Source organism: Castor canadensis, chromosome 6 (genome assembly GCF_047511655.1).
Source record: "Castor canadensis chromosome 6, mCasCan1.hap1v2, whole genome shotgun sequence".
NCBI classification, from domain to species: domain Eukaryota; kingdom Metazoa; phylum Chordata; class Mammalia; order Rodentia; family Castoridae; genus Castor; species Castor canadensis.
This window is the reverse complement of record NC_133391.1, coordinates 116784783-116808491: the sequence shown is the minus strand read 5'-3', so window position 1 is coordinate 116808491 and position 23709 is coordinate 116784783. Positions and strand designations below refer to the sequence as shown.

The following is a 23709-nucleotide window of genomic DNA, read 5'->3' as shown; positions in this document are numbered from 1 at the left end:
CAAAAATAAAAGACCTTATCTGAAAAATAGCTATAGCAAAAAGGGCTGGAGGTATGGCTCAAGGCGTAGAGCCATTGCCTAGCAAGCACAAGGTCATGAGTTCAAATTCCTGTGCTGCCAGAAGGAGGAGAAGAAGAAAGAAGGGAAGAAAAGAGATTGCTAAGTATTTAGTTGAAGTAACTGGGATTTTTAAAGTTGCCATCATAGTTCTAACCTTCGGCTAGTAACTGGCTACTAAAAAATATCTAGTTTATTTCTTTGAAAGAATCTGAATATAAAACACCAGTGATCCCAATGTTTTCTCAGAACTAAATATAATGTTCCTTGAATTCAGGTCAAAGTATATTTCTTTAGAAATAAATATCTACTGTGTGCCAATTAAAAACAAAAGTCATGTTGCTAGCATGCATCCTGGATAAGATGTGAGAACATGACACTGTTTCTCTCTAGTCTTTCTCTCCTAAACCTACAACCAATCTAATCATGAGACCCAAAGTAGGTTTTTTCAGGAAACAATGAAGGTGGGAATAGAGGGGTGTCAATGGGAAGTGCCAGCTGCTGGGTATGGGTTTTCTTTGGGGGATAATAAAAATGTCCTGAAACAGATTATGGCAATGGTTATTCAATTCTATGAATATACCAAAAACAACTGAATTGTATACTTCATTTGAGTGACTTCTGTGGTATGTGAATTATTAACAAATATGTTTTAAAATTAATTCTAATAGTTTTTTCTCCATACCTAATATTTTTCCAAGTTTTTACTTTAAAAATGTTCAAACATACAAAAAGCTGAAAGGACAATACAATGAGTACCTATATATCCTTCACCTGGATTCAATAATTAACATTTGTTTTTCTCCATTCATCAATATGCAATCTTACTGGAAAAGATGAACATGTTTAGGAGAGAAAAACACCATACCACACACAAAGATAATATGAGCCAAATCCTTTGAAAATTACTAAACAGAAAATGCATAATTATGTGAAAGAAAGTTACAAATACAATGACATCTCACCTCTAAATATTTAAGTGTGCACCTCCTAAGAACATATTCTTATGCAACCACAGTAACATTACCATAGCTTATACCATTAACTAATGTCATCCAATATCTAGTCCATATTTACATTTTCAAAACCGTCCCAAAACATTATGTTACAGCTATTAGAAGGAAGTCCCGATCCAATCATTGCTCATATATTGTTTTCCCATTAAGTAGTCACTTTTTGTAGAGTCTAGGCCAAGCTTTCTCATAGACTGTAGGATATGTTCTAGATATGCCAATCATTTCTTTCCAGGAATATTTAAATTAATCCATTTTTTTGTATTTCCATAAACTGGTTGGAGTAGCTTGGTAGATATAATCTATACCTAATATTTGACATGTTTCTCACTTTTGTCTTTTGCCTTGAAGGAAAATCAGTGAGCCCCGTATCTTGATTTGTGAAGAGATAAGGGTACACAGTATCAGTTCAGAGTAAAAAGAGAAGTTTCTGCCTGTTCAGACTATGCAAAGATAATATTTATATTATTTGAAATAATGGCATCATCAGATGCACATGCATGCTACCTGTGATGAAAATGAAGGTTTTTAAGTTTTTATGAGGGAAAAACACAAACATTCCTCTTGCAAATCAGTGTGATTTACTAAAGATCTAGCACTGGAAACTTTGGCTAACTCTGAGCTCTTCCAATTTTTATTTATTCACTCCTTACTACTGTCATCACCTCAGGTCTCTATCGTCAAATGCTCTAAATAATGAAAGTGGTGTAAAAAATTCTAAGTCTGAAAGTACAAGACTTGAGTTATAACAGAGGACTCAATCCAACTGGAAAAGATGCAATGTGTCTAGGAGAGAAAAACGTTATACCATACAGAGATAACATGAACAAAATCCTTTAAAAAATTACTGAGATTCAGCAATGTGACAATTCAGTTTTGTAAGCTACTTTACAATGGGAAATTTGATGTTAGATAGAGAAACAAAGCAATATTAGATACAATTAAATCTGTATTTCATATATAAGCTATGCACAGGAAGAAGATAAAGAATTTATGCCTAGATCTTCACATTTTGTTCAGCAAATAAAATACAGAACATAACGCTTTCTTTCAAGAAAAGCACTTTTATAGGGAAGTCAAAAGAGCTATGCTGTTTAATTCTTGAGGTTTTGTGTCAAATAAAACGTGAGCTTAGACATGAAGAAGCATAAGAACAATGAATGGAGGAAGGGGAAAGGCAGAGGCTAGAGCCTTATTCTTCTGGAAATCTGGGCTGGTGGTCCCAAGGGACTGAGTGAATTACTTTGGTAGACTCTGTTTTAAAAAGCAGATAGTCTGCTTCAACAAATGGCCATGTGTTACCAATTCCATTTGGGGATCAAATCCAGGGCCTTACGCAAGCTAGGAAAGTGCTCTACCACTGAGCTACACCCCCAAACCTCTGATACTTGGATTTCTGAAACCTGTTTATATGCTCTCTAACATTAAAAGATTCTCTTCTCATCAAAGGATAGTAAATAAATTACTTTCATTGATTTTTTTACCCTACTTTAAATCCTACATCTAGGTTCTGTATTAGATAACTATTGCTTATCTAGCAAATACCCTAAAACTTAGTGACTTTAAATAATAATAACCATGTATAATCTCATAGTTTCTGTGAGTCAGGAATTTAAGAGTGGCCCTGTCTTGAAATCTTAAGGTCTTAAGGTCTCTGTCTTAAGGTCTCTCATGAGGCTGTAGTCAGGATGTTGTCTAAGGAACACTATCATGGAAAAGCTTTGCTAAGGCTGGAGGACATTTTTCTAAAATGGCCCACTACCATGGCCAAGCCATAAGCCATGACCATTGCCATCTCTTCAGAAAACTGCCTAAATGTCAGCATAATATGACATCTCACTTTCCCTGGGATTAATGAACCAAAAGAGAAACAAAGAAGGAAGCTATAACATATTTTAACCTAGCCTTAGAAGTCACATGCTATCATTTCTACCATATCCTACTTGTTAGAAACAAGTCACTAAAACCCCATTCTACACTCCCTCCACTTTTTGAAGAAGGAATATTAAAAAATTTGTGGGCATATTTTAAAGCTTGCCTGTAGATTTTCACCTTCAATCATACTGTTGAATTAAGTACTTTATTTATTTTGGTGGGTCTGGGATTTGAATTCAGGCCTCCACACTTGCCACACACCACCTCCCCAGTCCATTTTGCTCTGGTTATTTTGGACATGGGGTCTTGTGAACTATTTGTCCAGGCTGGCCTCAAACCATGACCCTCCCAATCTCAGCTTCTGAAGTAGCTGGGATTACAGGTGTGAGCTACCAGCACCCAGCTTTTCTTACTTTAGAATTAGCTGATTTCCTTATATAAGAAGCTACTAGGACATAAAATTCTTTCAAGTTTTTGGCAAGCTTGTATTTTGACTATTCATTCCTAAAAAATAATTTAAAAAAGCCTACCCAAAAAAACTCATTAGTAGTTTCACTGTTGACAATAATACCTGCACAGCTAGTAGTAATATTGTAAGTATATTGTACAATAAAGAAATAATTGATGTGTTAAGAAACAAATGTTTAGCATAAGAAAAAAAGTGATTCAAATTAAGAACTTAATTATAAATGCATGAAACAGAAGTATCAATATGTACTCATGATTTTATTTTTCTTTCTAAAACTGTATTTCACTGAAAATGCCTAAAAGCAATGATGTCATTAGTAATGACCATAACAAGCACCCACAATGTAGTCTCTAAGTAGATTTTCCAGTAAAATATAGCCATTTACAGAAAATATGAGATAAAACAAGCTAATCAACATCACAAAGATGAAACTGGCAAAATCCAGAATTTTAGAAATTTTGTAGGACAAACAACTCATTTTCTTCAATAAATACCCCCACAAATTCCTATATAAAACACACTGAGGACTGTTGCACATTTAAGCACACTTAGAGACATATAATGAACACATATAATATATAGGCCTTGAATGAGCCTAATTCAAACAAAAATATAAAATACTGGGAATTATGAATATAAACTGAGACTTTATCTCAAACTCCCCACCCAAAACGAAAAGAAAAAAAAAAAGAAAGGAAGTTGGGGAAAAAAAGAGAGAGACTATGATGTCACCCCTGCACTAGGTTTCAGCTTTTAATTCTTATAACTGTTTTCTAAGCTTCTGTTCCTATCTTATCATTTTCTTTTCCCTTACCATTCTATGGTGCCAGGAACATATGAGCCTTAGAGAGTCTGGGGATTGGCAAGAGGGAGTGAGGTAAATACAGAAACTGCATTCTGTAGCTTTGTCCTCATTTTATTAGAGGTGATCAGAATAGGCTACATATCTGCAAAAGCCCAACAGGAGACAGCTAGTGATAGCCTAAGAGGCAAAAACTGACTGAAGTAGAGTTATCAAGTGGTGAAAAGGAAAAATTAAGAGAAAAGGAAAAGTAATGTGTTCAAGTTCACATTACCCAAAGGGAAAAAGGACTCAACTAAGATAAGTCAGTTCAAGCAAGTAAAAGAGCAGATGGGCCATGGGGAGAGAAAAGAAGCACTTTTGCCTAAGATTTCTCTACTGGAAACCAGCTTGGAAAAGAAGATAAAGGACAGAGAGAATGTCCTGCTGTCACTTGTTGAAAGCTGCATTTTTCTGGCCATTACATTGGGTCTCAGATGCAATTCTTTCCCATCAATTACTAGGCAATACATTATTGAAAAAACCAAAACAGTCTAAATTCTCCAGAAATAATTTTCACACTATGGAGAAATATGCCCTACACTATGCCCCTGGCTCCCAGAAGCCTTCCTTACCTCTACCTGTATCAAGTATTTCTTCTGGAAATACATAAAACAGACCTTTCTGAGCCCAGTTGATTAAACCCCTTTCCTATCCCCACAGTTTTGAACCCAGAAGTAACTTTTTTTTTTTTTTTGGTACTAGGGGTTAAATCTGTGGCCTCATGCTTGCTAAGCAGGCACCCTACTACTTTAACCATACCTCTAGCCCTTTTTGCTTTACTTATTTTTGGTAGAGTCTTGTGTTTATGCCCATGCCGGCCTGAACCACAATCTTCCTATTTACACTTGCCACCTAGCTGGGATGACAGGTGTACACCACCATGCCCAGCTATTGGATGAGGTGGGATTCTCACTCACTTTTTGCTTGCACTGGCCTTGAACCATAATCAACCTCATCTCCATTTCCTGAGAGGCTGGGATTATAGGCATGAACCCCCATACCAGATCAGAAGTAATTTTTAATACCTAAAATCAATAGTAAGATATCTTCAGGGGCTGGAGAGTAGCTCAGTGGCAAAGTGCTTGCCTAGTATGTGCAAGGCCCTAGGTTGGAACCCAGAAACACACACAAAAAAAAAGAAAGAAGGAAGAAAAGAAAAAAAGAAGGAAGGAAAAAAAAAGGGGAGGAGGAGAAATCTTAAGATATATTTAGCAAGTGGATAAACATTGTAATGCAGTAGTGTCTGGACCAGAAAAAATATGTAGGAAGCTCAGTACATATGTGGTTTCTCAGATAAACCACATATAACTGGTTTTATAATCTTACTTAATGTTACCATTTATCACAATTACTAATAACCAAGTGGAATGGAATTATAGTATCGTGATATTTTAATCAGTGGCACAGCCATGCTGGGATATACTTACTAATGATTAACTCTGGAAGAGTCTCATGTCCTATGCTGATTTATGAAAGTAATACTAGACCCCATGAGGCTACAAGGTTCCTATCAGGGCTATAACATCATTGTGTAATGCTCTATGAAAAGAAAATATTCTTCTACAGTTTATAAAGCATCATACGAAAGGAGCATTAAAGGAGTACAAGTTGAAAAAAATCCTATATATAAAAGGAAATGTTTTGTAGTTATTAAAAATAATATGTAAAATGGCACTTACCAACTGGGAACCATGCTACATACCTGTAATCTAAACTACTCTGGAGGCTAAGGCAGAAAGATCCCTTGAGCTCAGGAGTTCGAGGCCACTTTGGGCAACATAGTAAGAAATCAACTCAAAAAATTTTTCCTAGATGAACACAGATGCAAAATTTCTCAATAAAATACTTGCAAATTAAACTCAAGAGAACATTTAAAATATCATACAGCAGAATCAAGCTGGTTGCATTTCAGGGATGCAAGGATGGTTCAACATACACAAATCAATAAATGTAATAAGGCACCATAAATAGAACCAAGGACAAAAATCACATGATCCTCTCAACAAATGCAGAAAAAGCTTTTTGACAAAAATTCAGCATTTCTTCACAGTAAAAATCCTGAAAAAAATAGGAATAGAAGGAAAATATCTCAACATAATTTAGACTATATACAAGAAACTTATACCCAACATGGTACTAAATGGAGAAAAACTGAAAGCATTTCCTCTAAAATCAGGAACAAGGCAAGGGTGTCCACTCTCTCTACTGTTATTCAATACAGTGCTTAAAATCTTAGCCAGAGCAACAAGGTCAGAATGGCTCAAAGGCCTTAATGCAAGACCTAAAAATTTGATACTTTTTACAGGGAAAACACTAGAAGATATAGTCATAGACAACTACCTCCCGACTAGAATTCCAATAGCTCAGAAAATAAGAGCAAGAATTGACAAATGGGATGACATCATATTAAAAAGTTTCCGCATAACAAATGAAATAATCACCAAAGTGAAGAGACAGCCTACAGACTGAGAGAAAAAAGAAAACACACACACACACACACACACACACAAAATAACATGATGAGAGAATGTCTTTGCAAGCTATTCATCTAACAAGGGACTAATACCCAGAATATAAAAAGAACAGAAAAAATAATCCAATCAAGAAGTGGGAAATGAATTGAACAGATGGTTCTGAAAATAGGAAGTAAAACTGGCTCATAAGAACATGAGAAATGTTCAACATCCTTAACCATAACGGAAATGTAAAGCAATACTGCACTGAAGTTCCAACTCACCTCAATCAGAATGGCTATCAGGAAAACAAATAGCAGCAAATGCTGGCCAGGATGCAGAGTGAAAAAGGAGCCCTTACACACTGTTGCTGAGAATGTAAATTAGTGCAGCCACTATGGAAGTCAGTATGGAGTTTCCTAAAAACTACCATATGATCATAGTAATACCACTGCTGTGCAAATACCCAAAGGAATCAAAGTCAATAGACAATAGAGACACCTGCACCCCATGTTTATTGCAATACAATTCATAATACCAAAGTCATGGAATCAGCCTAGGTGCCTATCTATAGATAATGCATAAAGAATATATGATATATATATACATGGAGTATTATTCAGTCATAAAGAAGAATGAAATTATGTCATTTGCAGGAAAATAGATGGAACTGGAGATTATCATGTTAAATAAAATAAGCCAGACTTAAAAAGACAAATACTATATATTTTCTCTGCTATGGGGAATCTTGATTTTAAGAAACACATGAAAACAGAAAGAGGACTTTCGGGGTAGAGTGGGAAGAGGGAGGGTTACAAGAGAGGGTGATGGGGAAAAAAAAAGAGTAAAAGAGGCGATGAATATGAATACATTATATGCATGTATGGAAGCGTCATAATGAAAGCCCTTTGTACAATTTTAATATATGCTAATATCAAAGTGTAAAATGTCATCTTCCACATCAGGCACAACAAACTTACCACATAGTAAAATGTTATTATAAGTTGTGAATATTCATTAGCAGAATGCTCTGAAACTGAAATCCCTGTTTTCCTACTGTGTTAACAGATACTTAATATTCACAGAATACTGTATTTGCTCTACAAACAAAAGCATTAAAATACCTTATGATGTCCATTTATCACAGCATCATGTAGAGGAGTTATACGGTACATTCCTTTGGTATTTACATCAGCTCCACCTTTTAATAGTTCATTTGCTGTTTGGTAAAATCCTCCTAGACTAGCTTCATGAAGCGCTGTCCAACCTATTACATAAGAAAAAATGACATTTGCTTAGATTTGCCATCTTAGTAATGTCTTGTGCTTGCTCTTAAAAAAAAAAAAAAAAGAACAACTCTAGGCCAGGGATGGTAGCTGAAGTCTATAATTTTACCTATTGAGACTGGGAGATCACTGTCCAACATCAACCAGAGCAAAAAGTTAGCAAGACCCCATCTTAATCAATAAGCTGCACATGGTGGTACATGCCTATGATCCTAGCTGTGCAAGTGGTCTAGGCAGAAGGACTGTGGTCTGAGGCTAGTCCAGGCAAAAACATGACACTCAACCTGAAAAACCTAGCAAAAATGGGCTAGGGGCATGGCTCAAATGGCAGAATGCCTGCCTACCAAGTGCTAGGTCCTGAGTTCTGTGGGAGACCAGTAACTAAAAAGACTGAGAAGAGACATGAACATGAGCATGGCCATGTCAAGGTCCTTTGTGCCAAAGGCAAGGCCGTGGCATGAAGAAAGTGACCACAGTTCAGCAAGGCTGCCTTGCAAGAGAGGAGACTGAAGCAGTGGAAATAGACCTTGACGTGAGCACAGTTATGTCAAGGGCCTCTTGGCTGATAGGCATGGACCCAGCCAAGGGGAGGCAAGGTTCAGCAAGGCTGCCTTGCAAGAAAAACAGGACAAGCTGACCTGGGCAGGATACTCTGTAGTAAATAACAATATACACAGCTGCTCTGTTCTTGCTGCCTACGCGACTTGATGCATGAGAACTCGACCTGCATTTCATTCTGCTTTCCCATACATGCTGTATAAATAAATGCTTTTGGAGGCAGAGGGAGTCACTGGCATCTCTCATCAGGAGTGTCAGACCCACCTGATCCCAACTTTCTCTGTCTGTCTTTGTGTCTTTTTCTTAATCCCCAGTCACCCCAGTCAGGTCAAGGGACCTACTCAAGTTGGCCATGAGAGAGTTCAAAACCTCAGTGCTGACATAAAAAAAACCCTCACTAATTCTAGACTTTCTTTAAAAATATTCTGATTCTATTAGACAATATACCATCACATAAAAGCACCCTATATTATTTGGTAGATTCAAAAAATCTGAGGGAAATTCAATTTCTAACTCTCAACCCTATTGTGGAACAATATGAAAAGAAATCAAATATTTTGAAGTATTCTTGACCTAAGTAAAAAAGCTGTACAGGTCAAATATCAACTTATAGAGAACAATGGATTCAAGCTACTGTTCTGCAGAGAAGAAAGGAAAAAACTTATTTCTAATTCAACTTACTTCATTAGAGTATCTCAGTATTTGCTTTGGCAGCACATATACTAACAACTCAGCTGGCCAAACTACATCAGCTAGTTCAAAGGTATGTTTGTTTTAATGTTTTTTTAAATTTTTTTAAAATTTGTTGTTCCCTATCTTCCTTTTCCATTCTGTCCAAATATCTATCAATTTGCTTAGCCCCCTCTTATACAGCCATCTTTTTAATTACCTAAGTACCTATCTCTATGCAAACAACTGTTATCTCCTCCAAACCCACTATTTATAGATAATACTGCCAAGTATTTTTTTTTAGTATTTTATTTTTTTAGTTATTTTATTATATAAATAACTAGTTTGGCATTTGAATCTGTGAATTTGTTATTGCTAAGTTACAGCTACAGGTCAGGGAACAGAAATATAACAACCTAGCTAACAACAAGGTTAGAGCACAAAATTAACATCAGGTAACTAAAATGCCGAACTACCTAATCAACAACACAGAGCAAAGCAAAAAATAGAAACATGGGGAGAAAAAGAAGGCAGGGGAATACAACTCCTCAAAAAACTAACAATAATATAATAGAGGATTTGGTGAGCAGTAAAGAGGACAAATTCCTAGTTGATGACATCAGCAGAATGTTGCTAAGGATGTTCAGTGAGCTTAAGGAAGAGCATAAAGAGGAAGGACATACAAAAACAACTCAATGAATCCCAGGAGAACATGGATTAAAAAAAAAAAAAAGAACTCAAGAAAACACAAAAACAACCAAATAAACTCAGAGAAGATTTCAACAAACAACAAAATGAAACTAAGGAGATTATAAAAAATGAGATAAATGAAATAAAGACCACACAAAACATTAAAGAGATTAACAAAGATATGGAAAGTCTTCAGAAAAAAAGTATCAAACAGAAATCCTGGAAATAAAAGTTCCTTAAGTTGAATAAAAAATAGTTGAAAGCCATTCCAGTAGACTGGAACAAGTTGAAGACAGAATTTCAGGGTTTGAAGACAAGATAGATATTAAAGAAAAAAAAAAAACAGAAGAAATCTTAGACAAAAGACTCAAGAGATGCAAAAGGAATATGCAAGAACTCTGAGACTCCATCAAAAGACCAAACCTGCAAATCATGGGTATCAAAGAAGGAAAACAGGTACAAGTCAAAGGTGTAAGTAATATACTCAACAAAATAATAGCAGAAAATTTCCCAAATCTCGAGAAAGAGATGCCCATTCAGGTACAGGAATCCTCCAGGACACCAAACAGATATGATCAAAATAGAACCTCTCAATGGCATATTATTGTTAAAACAATTAACACAGAGAACAAAGAAAGAATATTAAAGGCTATAACAGAGAAAAATCAGATAACATACAAAGGTAAATCCATCAAAATAACAGTAGATTTCTCAACAGAAACCTTAAAAGCAAGAAGGGTATGGAGTGAGGTATTTCAAGCACTAAAAGAAAACAATTTCAGCCCTAGAATACTCTGTCCAGCAAAGCCATCATTCAAAATTCAGGGAGGATTAAAAACCTTCCATGATAAACAGAAATTAAAACAATACATGACCACTAAACCACCATTACAGAAGATTCTGAAAGGAATCCTACAAAGTGAAGATGAAAACATGGGAATTATTAAACCTCAAGAGAAGAGCAGACAAGTAATCATAGAGTAGCACAGAATTAGTTGCACATCCACAAATCCTTACACAACAAAAACAACTACATAGCAGGAATCACCACATATCTAGCAATATTAACACTGAATGTAATGGCCTCAATTTCCCAAACAAGACACAGATTGGCAAAGAGGATTAAAAAGGAAGACCTGACAATCTGTTGTTTACAAGAAACCACCTTACAGACAGAAACAAACATTGCCTTAGGATGAAAGGATACAAGATTTACCAAGCTAATGCCCCCACAAAACAGGCAGGAGTAGCCATGCTTATAACAGATAAAGTAAACTTCAAATCTATATTAGTCAGAAGAGACAAAACAGGTCACTTCATACTAATAAAAGGAGCACTACATCAAGAGGAAATAACAATTGTTAACTTATATGTGCCCAGTGTCTGTGCACCCAAATTCATTAAAAATACACTACTGGACTTAACACAAATAGACCCCAACACAGTGGTAGTGGAATACTTCAATACTCCTCTATCACCAAAAGATAGGTCATCCAGGGAAAAAATTAACAAAGAAATTCTAGAATTGAATGACACTACAGATCAAATGGACCTGTCAAATGTCTACAGATATCTGCAGACATCTGCAACAGCACAATATGCATTCTTCTCAGCAGTCCATGGAATTCTCTCCAAAATAGACCGTATTTTAGGTCACAAAGCAAGTCTCAACAAATATAAGAAAATTGAAAATATAAGAAAATAGCCCCCTGCACACTATCTGACTACAATACAATAAAACTAGAACTCAACAACAAAACAAATAGCAGAAAATGCTCCAACACCTGGAGACTGAACAACACACTGCTCCATGATCAGTGAGCCACTAAGGAAATAAGGAAGAACTGAAAAAGTTCCTGGAATTTAATGAGAATGAAAGTGCAACCTATCAGAACCTCTGGGACACAGCAAAGGCAGTCCTAAGGGGAAAGTTTATAGCCATGAGTGCATATAATAAAAACACAGAAAGATCTCAAATAAATGACCTAACGCTGCATCTCAAACTCCTAGAAAAACAAGAATAAGTTAAACCAAAAACTAGCAGGAGAGAAATAATAAAAATAAGGGTTCAAATCAATAAAACAGACAAAAAACCTCAAAGAATCAACAAAACAAAAACTGGTTCTTTGAAAATATAAATAAAATTAACAAACCCCTGGCAAATCTGACTATAACAAGCAATGAAACTGATGAGCAATAAAGAGGCTCTAAAAAAGAAAAGTCTATGACCTGACAGATTCACCTCTGAATTCTACTAGTCCTTTAAAAAAGAACTAATACCAACAATCATCAAACTTTTCCAGAAAATAAAGGGAAAGAGCACTGCCAAACTTATTCTATGAAGCCAATACTATACTCATCTCAAAACCAGACAAGGACACAACAAAAAAAGAGAATTACAGGCCAATCTCTTTAATGAACAAAGATGCAAAAATCCTCAATAACATGCTGGCAAACTGAATTCAACAGCGTATCAAAAAGATCATACACCACGATCAAGTCAGTTTCATTCCAGGGATGCAGGGATGGTTTAACATATGCAAATCATTCAAAGTAATACAGCATATTAACAGAAGCAAAGGCAAAAATCACATGATATAGCTCAATAGTTACAGAAAAAGCCTTCAACAAAATGCAACATACTTTCATGATAAAAGCTCTGATTAAACTAGTAATAGAAGGAATGTACCTCAACATAATAAAGGATATATATGACAAGCCTATAGTCAACATCATACTAAATGGGGAAAAACTGAAACCATTTCCTCTAAAGTCAGGAATCAGACAAGGCTGTCTACTCTCTCCACTCTTATTCAGCATAGTCTTGGAATTCCTAGCCTGAATTCCAAGACAGAAAGAAGAAATAAAAGGAATACAAATTGGAAAGGAAGTAGTCAAACTATCCCTATTTGCAGATGAGATGATCCTATACTTAGAACATTCAAAAAACTCCTAGACACCGTAACAGTTTCAGCAAAGTAGCAGGATACAAAATTAACTTACAAAAATCAGTAGCCTTTCTATACACCAACAATGAACAGACTAAGAAAGAATATGGGAAAATAATTCCATTGACAATAGCCTAAAAAAAATCAAATATCTAGGAACAAACTTAACAAATGATGTGAAAGATCTCTAAAAGAATAATTATTATAAACCATTGAAGAAAGAAATAAATGAAGACTACAAGAGGGTATGGGAAGGGGGGGATGGGGGCAGAGGGGAGAGATGGCCCAAACAACATATACATATATGAATAAATGTATAAACAATTTAAAAAGGAAGAAGACTACAGAACATAGAAAGATCTTCCATGCTCATGGACTGGTAGAACCAATACTGTGAAAATGGCTATATTACCAAAATCCATCTATATGTTCAATGCAATTCCCATCAAAATTCCGATGATACTCGTCACAGAGATTGAAAAACCAACACTAAAGTTCATCTGGAAGCACAAAGGACCGTGAATAGCCAAGGCAATACGGAGCAAAAAGAACAACACTGGGGTATTACAAAACCTGACTTCAAACTGTACTATAGAGCCATAAAAATAAAAACAGCATAGTACTGACACAAAAACAGATGTGAAGACCAACTGACCAGAACAGAAGATATGGATCCACCTGGCTATGCCCACCTGATTTTTGACAAAGGCGCTAAAATCATACAATGGAGAAAAGAAAGCCCCTTCCCCCAAATGTTGCTGGGGAAAATGGATATCTGCATGCAGAAAACTGAAACTAGATCAATGCTTGTCACCCTGTACAAGTATAAACTCAAAGTTGATTAAGGACCTTAATATCAGACCTGAAATCTTAAAGCTAGTGCAGGAAAGAGCAGGGAATACACTGGAATTAACAGGCATAGGCAATGACTTCCTAAATAGAACACAAATGGCTCAGCAACTAAGATACAAAGGATTAACAAATGGGACTACAATTAAAAAGCTTCTGCACAACAAAAGAAATGGTCTCTAAATTGAAGATATCACCCACAGAACAGGAGAAAATATTTGCTAGTTATGTATCAGACAAGGGACTGATAACCAGAATATACAGGGAGCTCAAAAAACTAAACTCCCCAAAAATCAATGAACCAATAAAGAAGTAGGCAACTGAACTAAACAGAACTTTTTCAAAGGAAGAAGTCCAAATGGTCAAAAAACACATGAAAAAATGCTCACCATACCTGGCCATAAAGGAAATGCAAATGAAAATAAACTAAGATTCTATCTCACCCCTGTTAGAAATGCTACCATCAAGAATATGATGATGCGGGAGGGGAAAGCAATGCAATCTATTACAACCACTTTGGAAAACAATATAGAAACCTTTTAAAAACTAAAAATAGATCTGCTATATGATCCAGCAATACCACTCCTAGGGATATACCTGAAGGAATGTGACTCAGGTTATGACGAAGACACTGGCACACCCATGTTTATTGCAACACTATTCACAAAAGCCAAGCTATGGAACAGCTAAGATGCCCCACTTATGGGGCAAATGGATTAAGAAAATGTGGTATTTATACACAAAGGAATTTTATTCAGCCACGAGGCAGAATGAAATTTTGTCATTTGCAAGTAAATGGATGGAACTGGAGAACATCATCTTAAGCAAAGTTAGTCAGGCTCAGAAGGCCAAAAATTGCATGTTCTCCCTCATATGCAGATTATAGACCTAAAACAATGCAGTAATATTATTGGACATAGGTCACACACTAACGGGAGATCACACATGGGAGGGATAGGGAAAGGGAAGGAAACCAAAAACTTGAATGTGGTTGATATGCTCATTGTGTAAGAGTGAATATAATAATCTTGAACTGGCAGAGGCCACTTCTGGAAGAGGACTAGGAAGTAGTGAAGAGGTCTAGCAGAACTAATTTGGGTTGTAATAAATATATACATGGAAACAATACAAGAATCTCCCTGCATAAATATCTTCATCTCAAACTAGCAAAAATACTATGCTTTCTTTTTATCTTGTATGTTTTTTCTTCAACAAAATCAGAAAACAAGAGGGCGGAACAGGTTCTTCCTGGAGGCAGGGGGCAGGTGGCCCAACTAATATATACACATGTAAGTAAATGGAAAAACAATAAAACAAAATTTAAAACAATTTTATTCAGCCACAAAGAAGAATGAAATTTTGATATCTGCAGGCAAATGGATGGAAATGGAGAACATCATCTTAAGGCAGCCAGGTTCAGACGGTCAAAAGCCACGTTTTCCTTCATATGTGGAAAAAGTCTTGTATGTGGAATATAGACCTAATACAAATATAGCAGTATTATGAAAAACAGGTCACACTAAGTGGAGCTCCTATACAGCAGAGTGAGGGTAAAAGAAGGAAGTTAAGAAGGCGAATATGGTTGATGTATTCCCACACAAGAATGAATATAGAATTTTTAAACCTGTTGAAAACACCATAAGAAGGGAGACTAAGGTAGAAAGAAGAAAAATAGAGGAGATGAACCAATTCGGGTTATAACATATATATACATGGAAATGTCAAAAGGAAACTCTCTACATAGCTCTCTTAAACAAAATGTCATTTTTTTTCTTTTCTTTTAAATCAGAGAACAGGAGGGGAGAACAGGTCCTATCTTGGGGGTTAGTACCAGTGGGAGGGGGAAGGAGGGAAAGGGTGTGGGAGGGTGAATATAGTGCAAATACTGTGCACACACATGTATGTAAATTGAAAAATGATACCTTTTGAAACTACTCCAAGAATGGGGGAGGGAGGGATAAGGAGAATGATGGAGGGACTGAATTCAAATAAGATATATTTGTTAAACTGTAAGAACTTTTGTAGATGCTACAATGTATTCCCATGGAGTACAACAAAAAGTAAAATATATATAAGAGAAGTACGTAGGGAAGCAACAGAGATGTTGCTGATCAGGGACTCAGGATAGCTTTATTAACAAAGGGAATGAATTAGCCAAGATCAACCATGAATCAAGAAAGACTACATGTGTCAGGGAATGGATAAGCAGGAGGTCTCTAGCTACCTCCACTAATACCAGAGACACCTGAAGTATTTATTATTGGAGAAACCTATAGCCTTCAAAGGCCCTGAGCTTAAATTGAGGAGATGTCAGGGAATCTACACTATTTCACTACCCCAAAGGAAGAGTTCATCCCAAGTTGTTCCCTTCCCAACCTGAACTCCTACTACACAGTGCCACTTGAGACTTTGCCCATCCAAGGTCCTGCAAAACAACCAGACAGTCCAAAAAAGCAGCTGAGCAGCCCACTCTGAGCAGCTTGGCCCACTGAAGCCCTAGGGAGCAGCTAGGCAACATGCTCTGAACGTCTCCGTCCACAAAGTGCTGTGAAGGTTCCCACAAAGCACTCTGCCTGGGTCCACTGGTGAAGCACAGCCTTAAAGTGGTCCACCCTTGCTTCCAGAAGCACCACACCCACCCAGACACAAAAGGATGGTCTGGACTGCACACAACCTTCAGAAAGTGATTGGCACTTTGCCACCCCTACATGACACGCCATGCTGAGCCAACATGGACTCAACAGAGCAGACTTACATTTGCACAGCCCATGGAAAGTGACAGGCATCCTTTCTTTGCTGCTGTGCCCACCACAAAAAGAGCCACGAGTAATCCAATACTATGTAAAACAGCTGCATCCCACCTGGGGTGAGCAATCCCACAAATTCCTATAGCCCAGGCCACTAAGATACTTGCAGACATCACTGATATTGATTACGCCCAAAGAAGCTAAACAGCAAGTACACTACTATACCTACTTAGACCAAAACCAATGTATCCTATTCTACCAACACACTAGGACACATGACTAAAGGAGTCTTTTACTATGAAAAGCACCTTATAAAAGTGATAGAAACAACTGATCTGCCTAATGCACATATACCAACAAAGAGACACATGAAGCACGGAAGAAGCAAAGCAACAGGACTACTCCAAAGAAACACAATAACCCTGGAGCAACCGACCCCAAAGGGAAGGAAATCAATGAAGTACCTGAAAAAGAATTCAAAATAATGAGTTTAAGGAAACTCAATGAGATATAAGAGAACCAATTCAGCAAAATGAGGAAAACAGTTCATGACTTGACTGAAAAATTCAGCAAAGAAGAGCCTCCAGGACACCAAACAGACTTGACCAAAACAGAACTACCCCATGACATATTATCATTAAAACAACAAGCACAGAGGATAGAGGAAGAATACTGAAGGCTGTAAGAGAGAAAAAAAAAATAACATACAAAGGTAAACCCATCAAAATCACAGCAGCTTTTTCATTGGAAACCTTGAAAGCAAGAAGAGCATGGAGTGAAGTTTTCCAGGCACTGAATGAAAATAACTTCAACCCTAGGATATTCTACCCTGCAAAACTATCATTCAAAATAGATGGAGCAATAAAAGTCTTCCCTGACAAGCAGAAACTAAAACAATATATGACCAGCAAGCCACCACTACAAAAGATTCTTCAAGGAATTCTGCACACAGAAAATGAAAGCAAACAAAACCATGAAAGGACAGGCAGTACCAAACCACAGGAGAAGAAAAGGCAAGAAAGTAGAGAGTAACACTGATTTAACTCCACACAATCAGACCCTTCAACAACAAAAACAACTAAATGACAAATCACCACATACCTATCAACCTTAATACTGAATGTTAGCGGACTTAATTTCCCCATCAAAAGACACTGATTGGCAAACTGGATTAAAAAGGAAGATCCAACAATCTGTTGTTTACAAGAGACTCAGCTCATCGATAGAAACAAACACTGGCCTAAGGTGAAAGGCCGGAAGATTTACCAAGCTAATGGCCCCCGAAAACAGGCAAAAGTAGCAATACTTATCTCTGACAAACTAGACTTCAAACCTACATTGATCAAATGAGATAAAGAAGGACACTCCATACTAATAAAAGGGGAAATATGCCAAAAGGAAATAATAATTATCAACCTATATGCACCCAACATCAATGCACCCAATTTCATCAAACTTACTCTGAATGACCTAAAAACATATATAAACTCCAACAAAGTGATAGTGGGAGAGCTTAACACCCCCTATCACCAACAGATAGGTCATCCAAACAAAAAAACAATAAAGAAATCCTAGACCTAAATCACACCATAGATTAAATGGACCTAGCCAATGTCTACAGACTATTTCATCCAACCACTTTTGGAGAAGCCCACGGAACCTTCTCCAATATCGATCATATCTTAGGGCACAAAGCAAGCCTCAGCAAATATAAGAAAATAGAAATAATACCATGCATTCTATCTGATCAAATGCATTAAAACTGGAACTCAACAACAAAAACAACAGTAAAAAACATGCTAACAGTTGGAAGCTGAACAACACATTGCTCAATGATCAATGGTTCATTGATGAAATAAAAGAGGAAATTAAAAGGTTCCTGGCAGTTAAATGAAAATGAAAACATGACCTACCAGAACCTATGGGACACACCAAAGTCAGTCCTGAAAGGAAAGTTTATAGTCATGAGTGCATATATTAAAAAGACAGAAAGATCTCAAATCAATGACCTAATGCGACATCTCAAACACCTAGAAAAACAAGAACAAGCAAATCCCAAAACAAGCAGAAGGAGAGAAATAATAAAAATAAGGGCTGAAATCAATGAAATAGAAACCAAAAAACCATACAAAGAATCAATGAAAAAAATATTTTGGTTCTTTGAAAAAATAAATAAGATTGACAGACCCCTGGCAAACCTGACTAAAATGAGGAGAGAACAAACCCAAATCAGTAAAATCAGAAATGCAAAAGGGGAGATAACAACAAATACCACAGAAATCCAGGAAATTATCAGAGATTACTTTGAGAGCCTATACTCTAATAAATTTGAAAATCTTGAAGAAATGGACAGATTTTTAGATGCTTATGACCATCCTAAATTGAACCAAGAGGACATTAACTACCTGAATAGATCTGTAACACATAATGAAATTGAAGCAGCAATAGTGTCTCCCAAAAAAGAAAAGTCCAGGACCTGATGGATTTTCTGCTGAATTCTGTCAGACCTTTACAAAAAAACTAATACTAACCCTCCTTAAACTGTTCCACAAAACAGAAAGGGAAGGAAAAGGCACACTGCCTAACTCATTTTATGAAGTCAGTATTACAGTCATCCCAAAACCAGACAAAGACACTTCCAAAAAGGAGAACTACAGGCCAGTCTTCTTAATGAACACTGATGCAAAAATCCTCAATAAAATAACGGCAAACCAAATCCAACAACACATCAGAAAAATCATCCACCACGACTAAGTCGGCTTCATCCCAGGGATGCAGGGGTGGTTCAACATACATAAATCTGTAAATATAATACAGCACATCAATAGAAGCAAAGACAAAAACCACTTGATCATCTCAATCCATGCAGAAAAAGCCTTTGACAAGATCCAACACCACTTCATGCATGATAAAAGCTCCAAGAAAACTAGGAATAGAAGGAAAGCACCTCAACATCATAAAGGCTATATATGACAAACCTACAGCTAACATCATACTTAATGGTAAAAAACTGAAACCATTTCCACTAAAATCAGGAACGAGACAAGAGTACCCACTATCCCCACTCCTATTCAACATAGTACTGGAATTCCTAGCCAGAGCTATCAGGCAAGAAGAAGAAATAAAAGGAATACAAATAGGTAAAAAAACTGTCAAAATATCCCTATTTGCAGACGATATGAGCCTATATACCTTAAAGACCCCAAAACTCCTAGACACCATTAAAAGCTAAAGCAGGGTGGCAGGATTCAAAATCAACTTACAAAAATCTTTAGCTTTTCTATACACCAATAACAAACAATCAGAAAAAAATATATGGAAACAATTCCATTTACAATAGCCTCAAAAAAAAAATCAAGTAACCTAGGAGTAAACTTAATAAAGGATGTGAATGACTTCTACAAGGAGAACTACAAACCCCTGAAGAAAGAGATCAAGGAAGACTAAAGAAGGTGGAGAAATCTCCTGTGCTCATGGATTGGTGCTAAACTACCAAAAGCAATCTACATGTTTAATGCAATTCCCATCAAAATCCCAATGACATTCATCACAGAGACTGAAAAATCTACCCTAAAGTTCATCTGGAAATACAAGAGATCACGAATAGCCAAGGCAATATTCAGCAAAAAGAGCAATGCTGGAGGAATCACAATACCAGACTTTGAATTATATTACAAAGCAATAGCAATAAAAACAGCATCATACTGGCACAAAAGCAGACATGAAGACCAGTGGAACAGAATAGAGGACCCGGATATGAACTCACACAACTATGCCCAACTTATCTTTGACAAAGGCGCTAAAAATATATGATGGAGAAAAGACAGCCTCTTCAACAAATGTTGTTTGGAAAAGTGGTTATCCATCTGCAAAAAACTGAAACTAGATCCATGTTTATCACCCTATACCAATATTTACTCAAAATGGATCAAGGAACTTAATATCAGACCTAGAATTCTGAAGTTAGTACAGGAAAGAGTAGGAAACACACTGGAAGGTGTAGGTATAGGCAAGGACTTCCTTAATAGGAAGCAACTAAGAGAAAGTATGGACAAATGGGACTTCATAAAACTAAAAAGCTTCTCCACAACAAAAGAAATGGTCTCTAAACTGAAGAGACCACACACAGAGTGGGAAAAAATATTTGCCAGCTATACATCAGACAAAGGACTGATAACCAGAATACAAAAGAAATTAAAAAATCTAAACTCCTCCAAAATCAATGAACCAAAAAAGAAATGGGCAACTGAACTAAACAGAACTTTCTCAAAAGAAGAAATTCAAATGGCCAAAAAAGACATGAAAAAATGCTCACCATCTCTAGCCATAAAGGAATTGCAAATCAAAACCACACTAAGATTCCACCTCACCCCTGTTAGAATAGCCATCATCAAAAACACCACTAACAACAGGTGTTGGCAGGTATGTGGGGAAAAAGGAATCCTAGTACACTGCTGGAAGGAATGCACAAAAGTGCAACCACTCTGGAAAAAAATTTGGAGGCTTCTTAAAAATATAAACATAAATCTGCCATATGATCCAGCAATCCCACTCCTAAGGATATACCCAAAGGAATGCGACACAGGTTACTCCAGAGGCACCTGCACACCCATGTTTATTGCAGCGCTATTCACAATAGCCAAGATATGGAAACAGCCAAGATGCCCCAATACTGATGAATGGATTAAGAAAATGTGGTATTTATACACAATGGAATTTTACTCAGCCATGAAGAATGAAATCTTATCATTCACAAGTAAGTGGGTGGAACTGGAGAACATCATTCTGAGCGAGGTAAGCCAGGCCCAGAAGACCAAAAATCGTATGTTCCCCCTCAAATGTGGACTTTAGACCAAGAGCAAGTACAGTAATGTAGTTGGACTTGGGTCACATGATAAGGGGTGAGCACTCACAGGAAGTATGGGGATAGGTAAGAAACCCGAAACATGAAAGTATTTGATGTCCCTACTATAGAGGAACTAATGCAGGAACCTTAAAGTGACAGAGCTCAACATGAGAAAGGGATCGGGAAGTAGTGAAAAGGTCAGTAAGAGATGAATTAATGTGGGATGTAACATATTGGTATATGGAAGCAATGCTAGGACTCTCTCTGTACAGCTATCTTTATCTTAACTAGCAAAAACGCTTTGTCTCTCTTATTATTGCTTTTGTTTTCTCTCCAACAAAATTAGAGATAAGGACAGAATAGATTCTGCCTGGAAGCGAGGTGGGGTGGGGGGAGAGAGAAAGTGGGGGGTGGGGGGGAGAAATGACCCAATGTATACACATGTGAATAAATTAATATAAATAATAAAAAAAGAACCAAGGGGGCTGGGGGGAGAGAGGGAGGGGATGGGGACAGGGGGGAGAAATGGCCCCAACAATGTATGCACATATGAATAAATGAATAAGTAAGTAAATAAATAAAATAACCAAACAGAGCAGGGCACTGGTGGCTCATTCCTGTAATCCTAGCTACTCATGAGGCAGAGATGAGGAGGATAGCAGCTCAAAGCAAACCCAGGAAAGCAGTTCATGAGTCCCTATCTTGAAAACACCCAACATGAAAAAGGATTGGCAGAGTGGTTCACATGGTAGAGCACCTGCTTAGCAAGCATGAGGCCCTAAGTTCAAACTCTAGTACTACCAAAAAAAAAAAAAAAACAGAAATCTAGGACTTGAAGAATTCAATAAATAAAATTTTAAAAATGCAATCAAGGCTGTGCAGTGGTCATGTCTATAATCCCAGCTGCTTCGAAGGTGGAGATACAAAATATTATGGTTTGAGGCCAGCTGGAGCAAAAAATTAGCAAAGCAAGACTCCATCTTCATTAACAAGGCAGGTGTGGTGGTTCATGCTTATAATCTTATTTACATAGGAGGCAAAGGCAGGAGGATCATGGTCTGAGGCCTGCCTGGACAAAAAGTGTGAGAGCTTATCTGAAAAATAAATGAAACAAAAAGGGCTAGAGGTGTGACTCAAGTGACAGAGCACTTGCCTAGCAAGCCCAACGCCCTAAGTTCAAACCCCATTAACATCAAAAGGGGGAAAAGAGCTGAGAGAATGAACAACAGACTAAATCATGGAAAAGAAAGAATTTTTGGGCTTGAAATCAGATCTTTTGAAATAATCCAGTTGGCAAAAAAAAAAAAAACACCAGAAAAAGTAAATATTAAAAAGAAAAGAATGAAGAAAGCCTATGAGACTAATGAGACACCATTAAGTGAACATATATTTGCATCATGGATGTTCCAGAAAAAGAGAAAAGAAAAGGCACAAAAACTCATTTAACAAAACAATAGTTGGAATTTTTCCAACTTTGGGAAAAAATAAAGATACCCAATTCCAGGAAGCATAGCTTCCCAGTTATATTTGACCAAAAAAAAGGTCCTCTCCAGGGACATACTACTATCTTTCGAAATCTAGACAAAGAGAGAATTTTAAAAACAGCAAAAGAAAAACATCAAGTTACATAGATGGGAATCTCCATTAGACTAAATAGTAGCTTTCTCAGCAGAAACCTTCCAGGCCGGAAGAAAGTGGTATGATATATTTGAAGTCCTGAAAGAAAACAAAATAAAACAAAAACCCTGCCAACCAAGGACCTGACTCCCAGAAAAGCTATCCTTTTTTTTAAGTGGTTTTCTTTTTTATTGTTGTACTGGGGGTACATTGTGACATTTACAAAATTTCTTACAGTATGTCTTAGTTGAATTCACCCCTTCCATAAGTCTCCTTTATTCTCCCTCCTGTGTCAGCAGGTCTCATTTTTGCATTCACATACATGTATACATAATACAGAGAAGCTATCCTTAAAAAATAAAGGAGGGGAAAAAGAGACTTTCTAATATAAGCAAAGAACTGAGAGAACTCATCACCACTAGACTGGCTCTACAAGAAATGCTTAAGGGAGTTTTGTATCTAGAATGATGATAACTACTATCATGAGAACATGCAAAAGTACAAAACTCACTAATAGAGCAGATATACAAAAGAGAAAGAAAAAGAAATTGAACCTTATTGTATAGAAAACCACCAAAACACAAAGATAAACAAGAGGAAGAACTGAACAAAGGATATACAAAACAAGAAAAAACAATGAACAAAATCAAAGAAGGGAGTCCTTAGCTATCTCTAATAACCTTGAATGTTAAAAATTTAACACTTCAACTAAAAGATTCAGCCTGAGTGAATGGATAAATAAACAAGACAAAATAATATGCTGCATACAAGAAACTTACTTCACTAGC

The 23709-nt window shown here is 36.7% G+C and overlaps 1 protein-coding gene across 6 annotated transcripts in view; it reads right to left on the bottom strand.

Moving 5' to 3' along the window:
- The window catches only part of Ankrd31 (ankyrin repeat domain 31), a 186755-nt gene that overhangs the window by 103212 nt on the left and 59834 nt on the right, over positions 1–23709 (bottom strand). For all 6 annotated transcript variants that reach the window (XM_074077275.1, XM_074077276.1, XM_074077279.1 and 3 more), the window contains one exon: positions 7836–7978. In XM_074077275.1, the coding sequence (XP_073933376.1) occupies positions 7836–7978 (143 nt within the window). The remainder of the gene's footprint in view (positions 1–7835; positions 7979–23709) is intronic.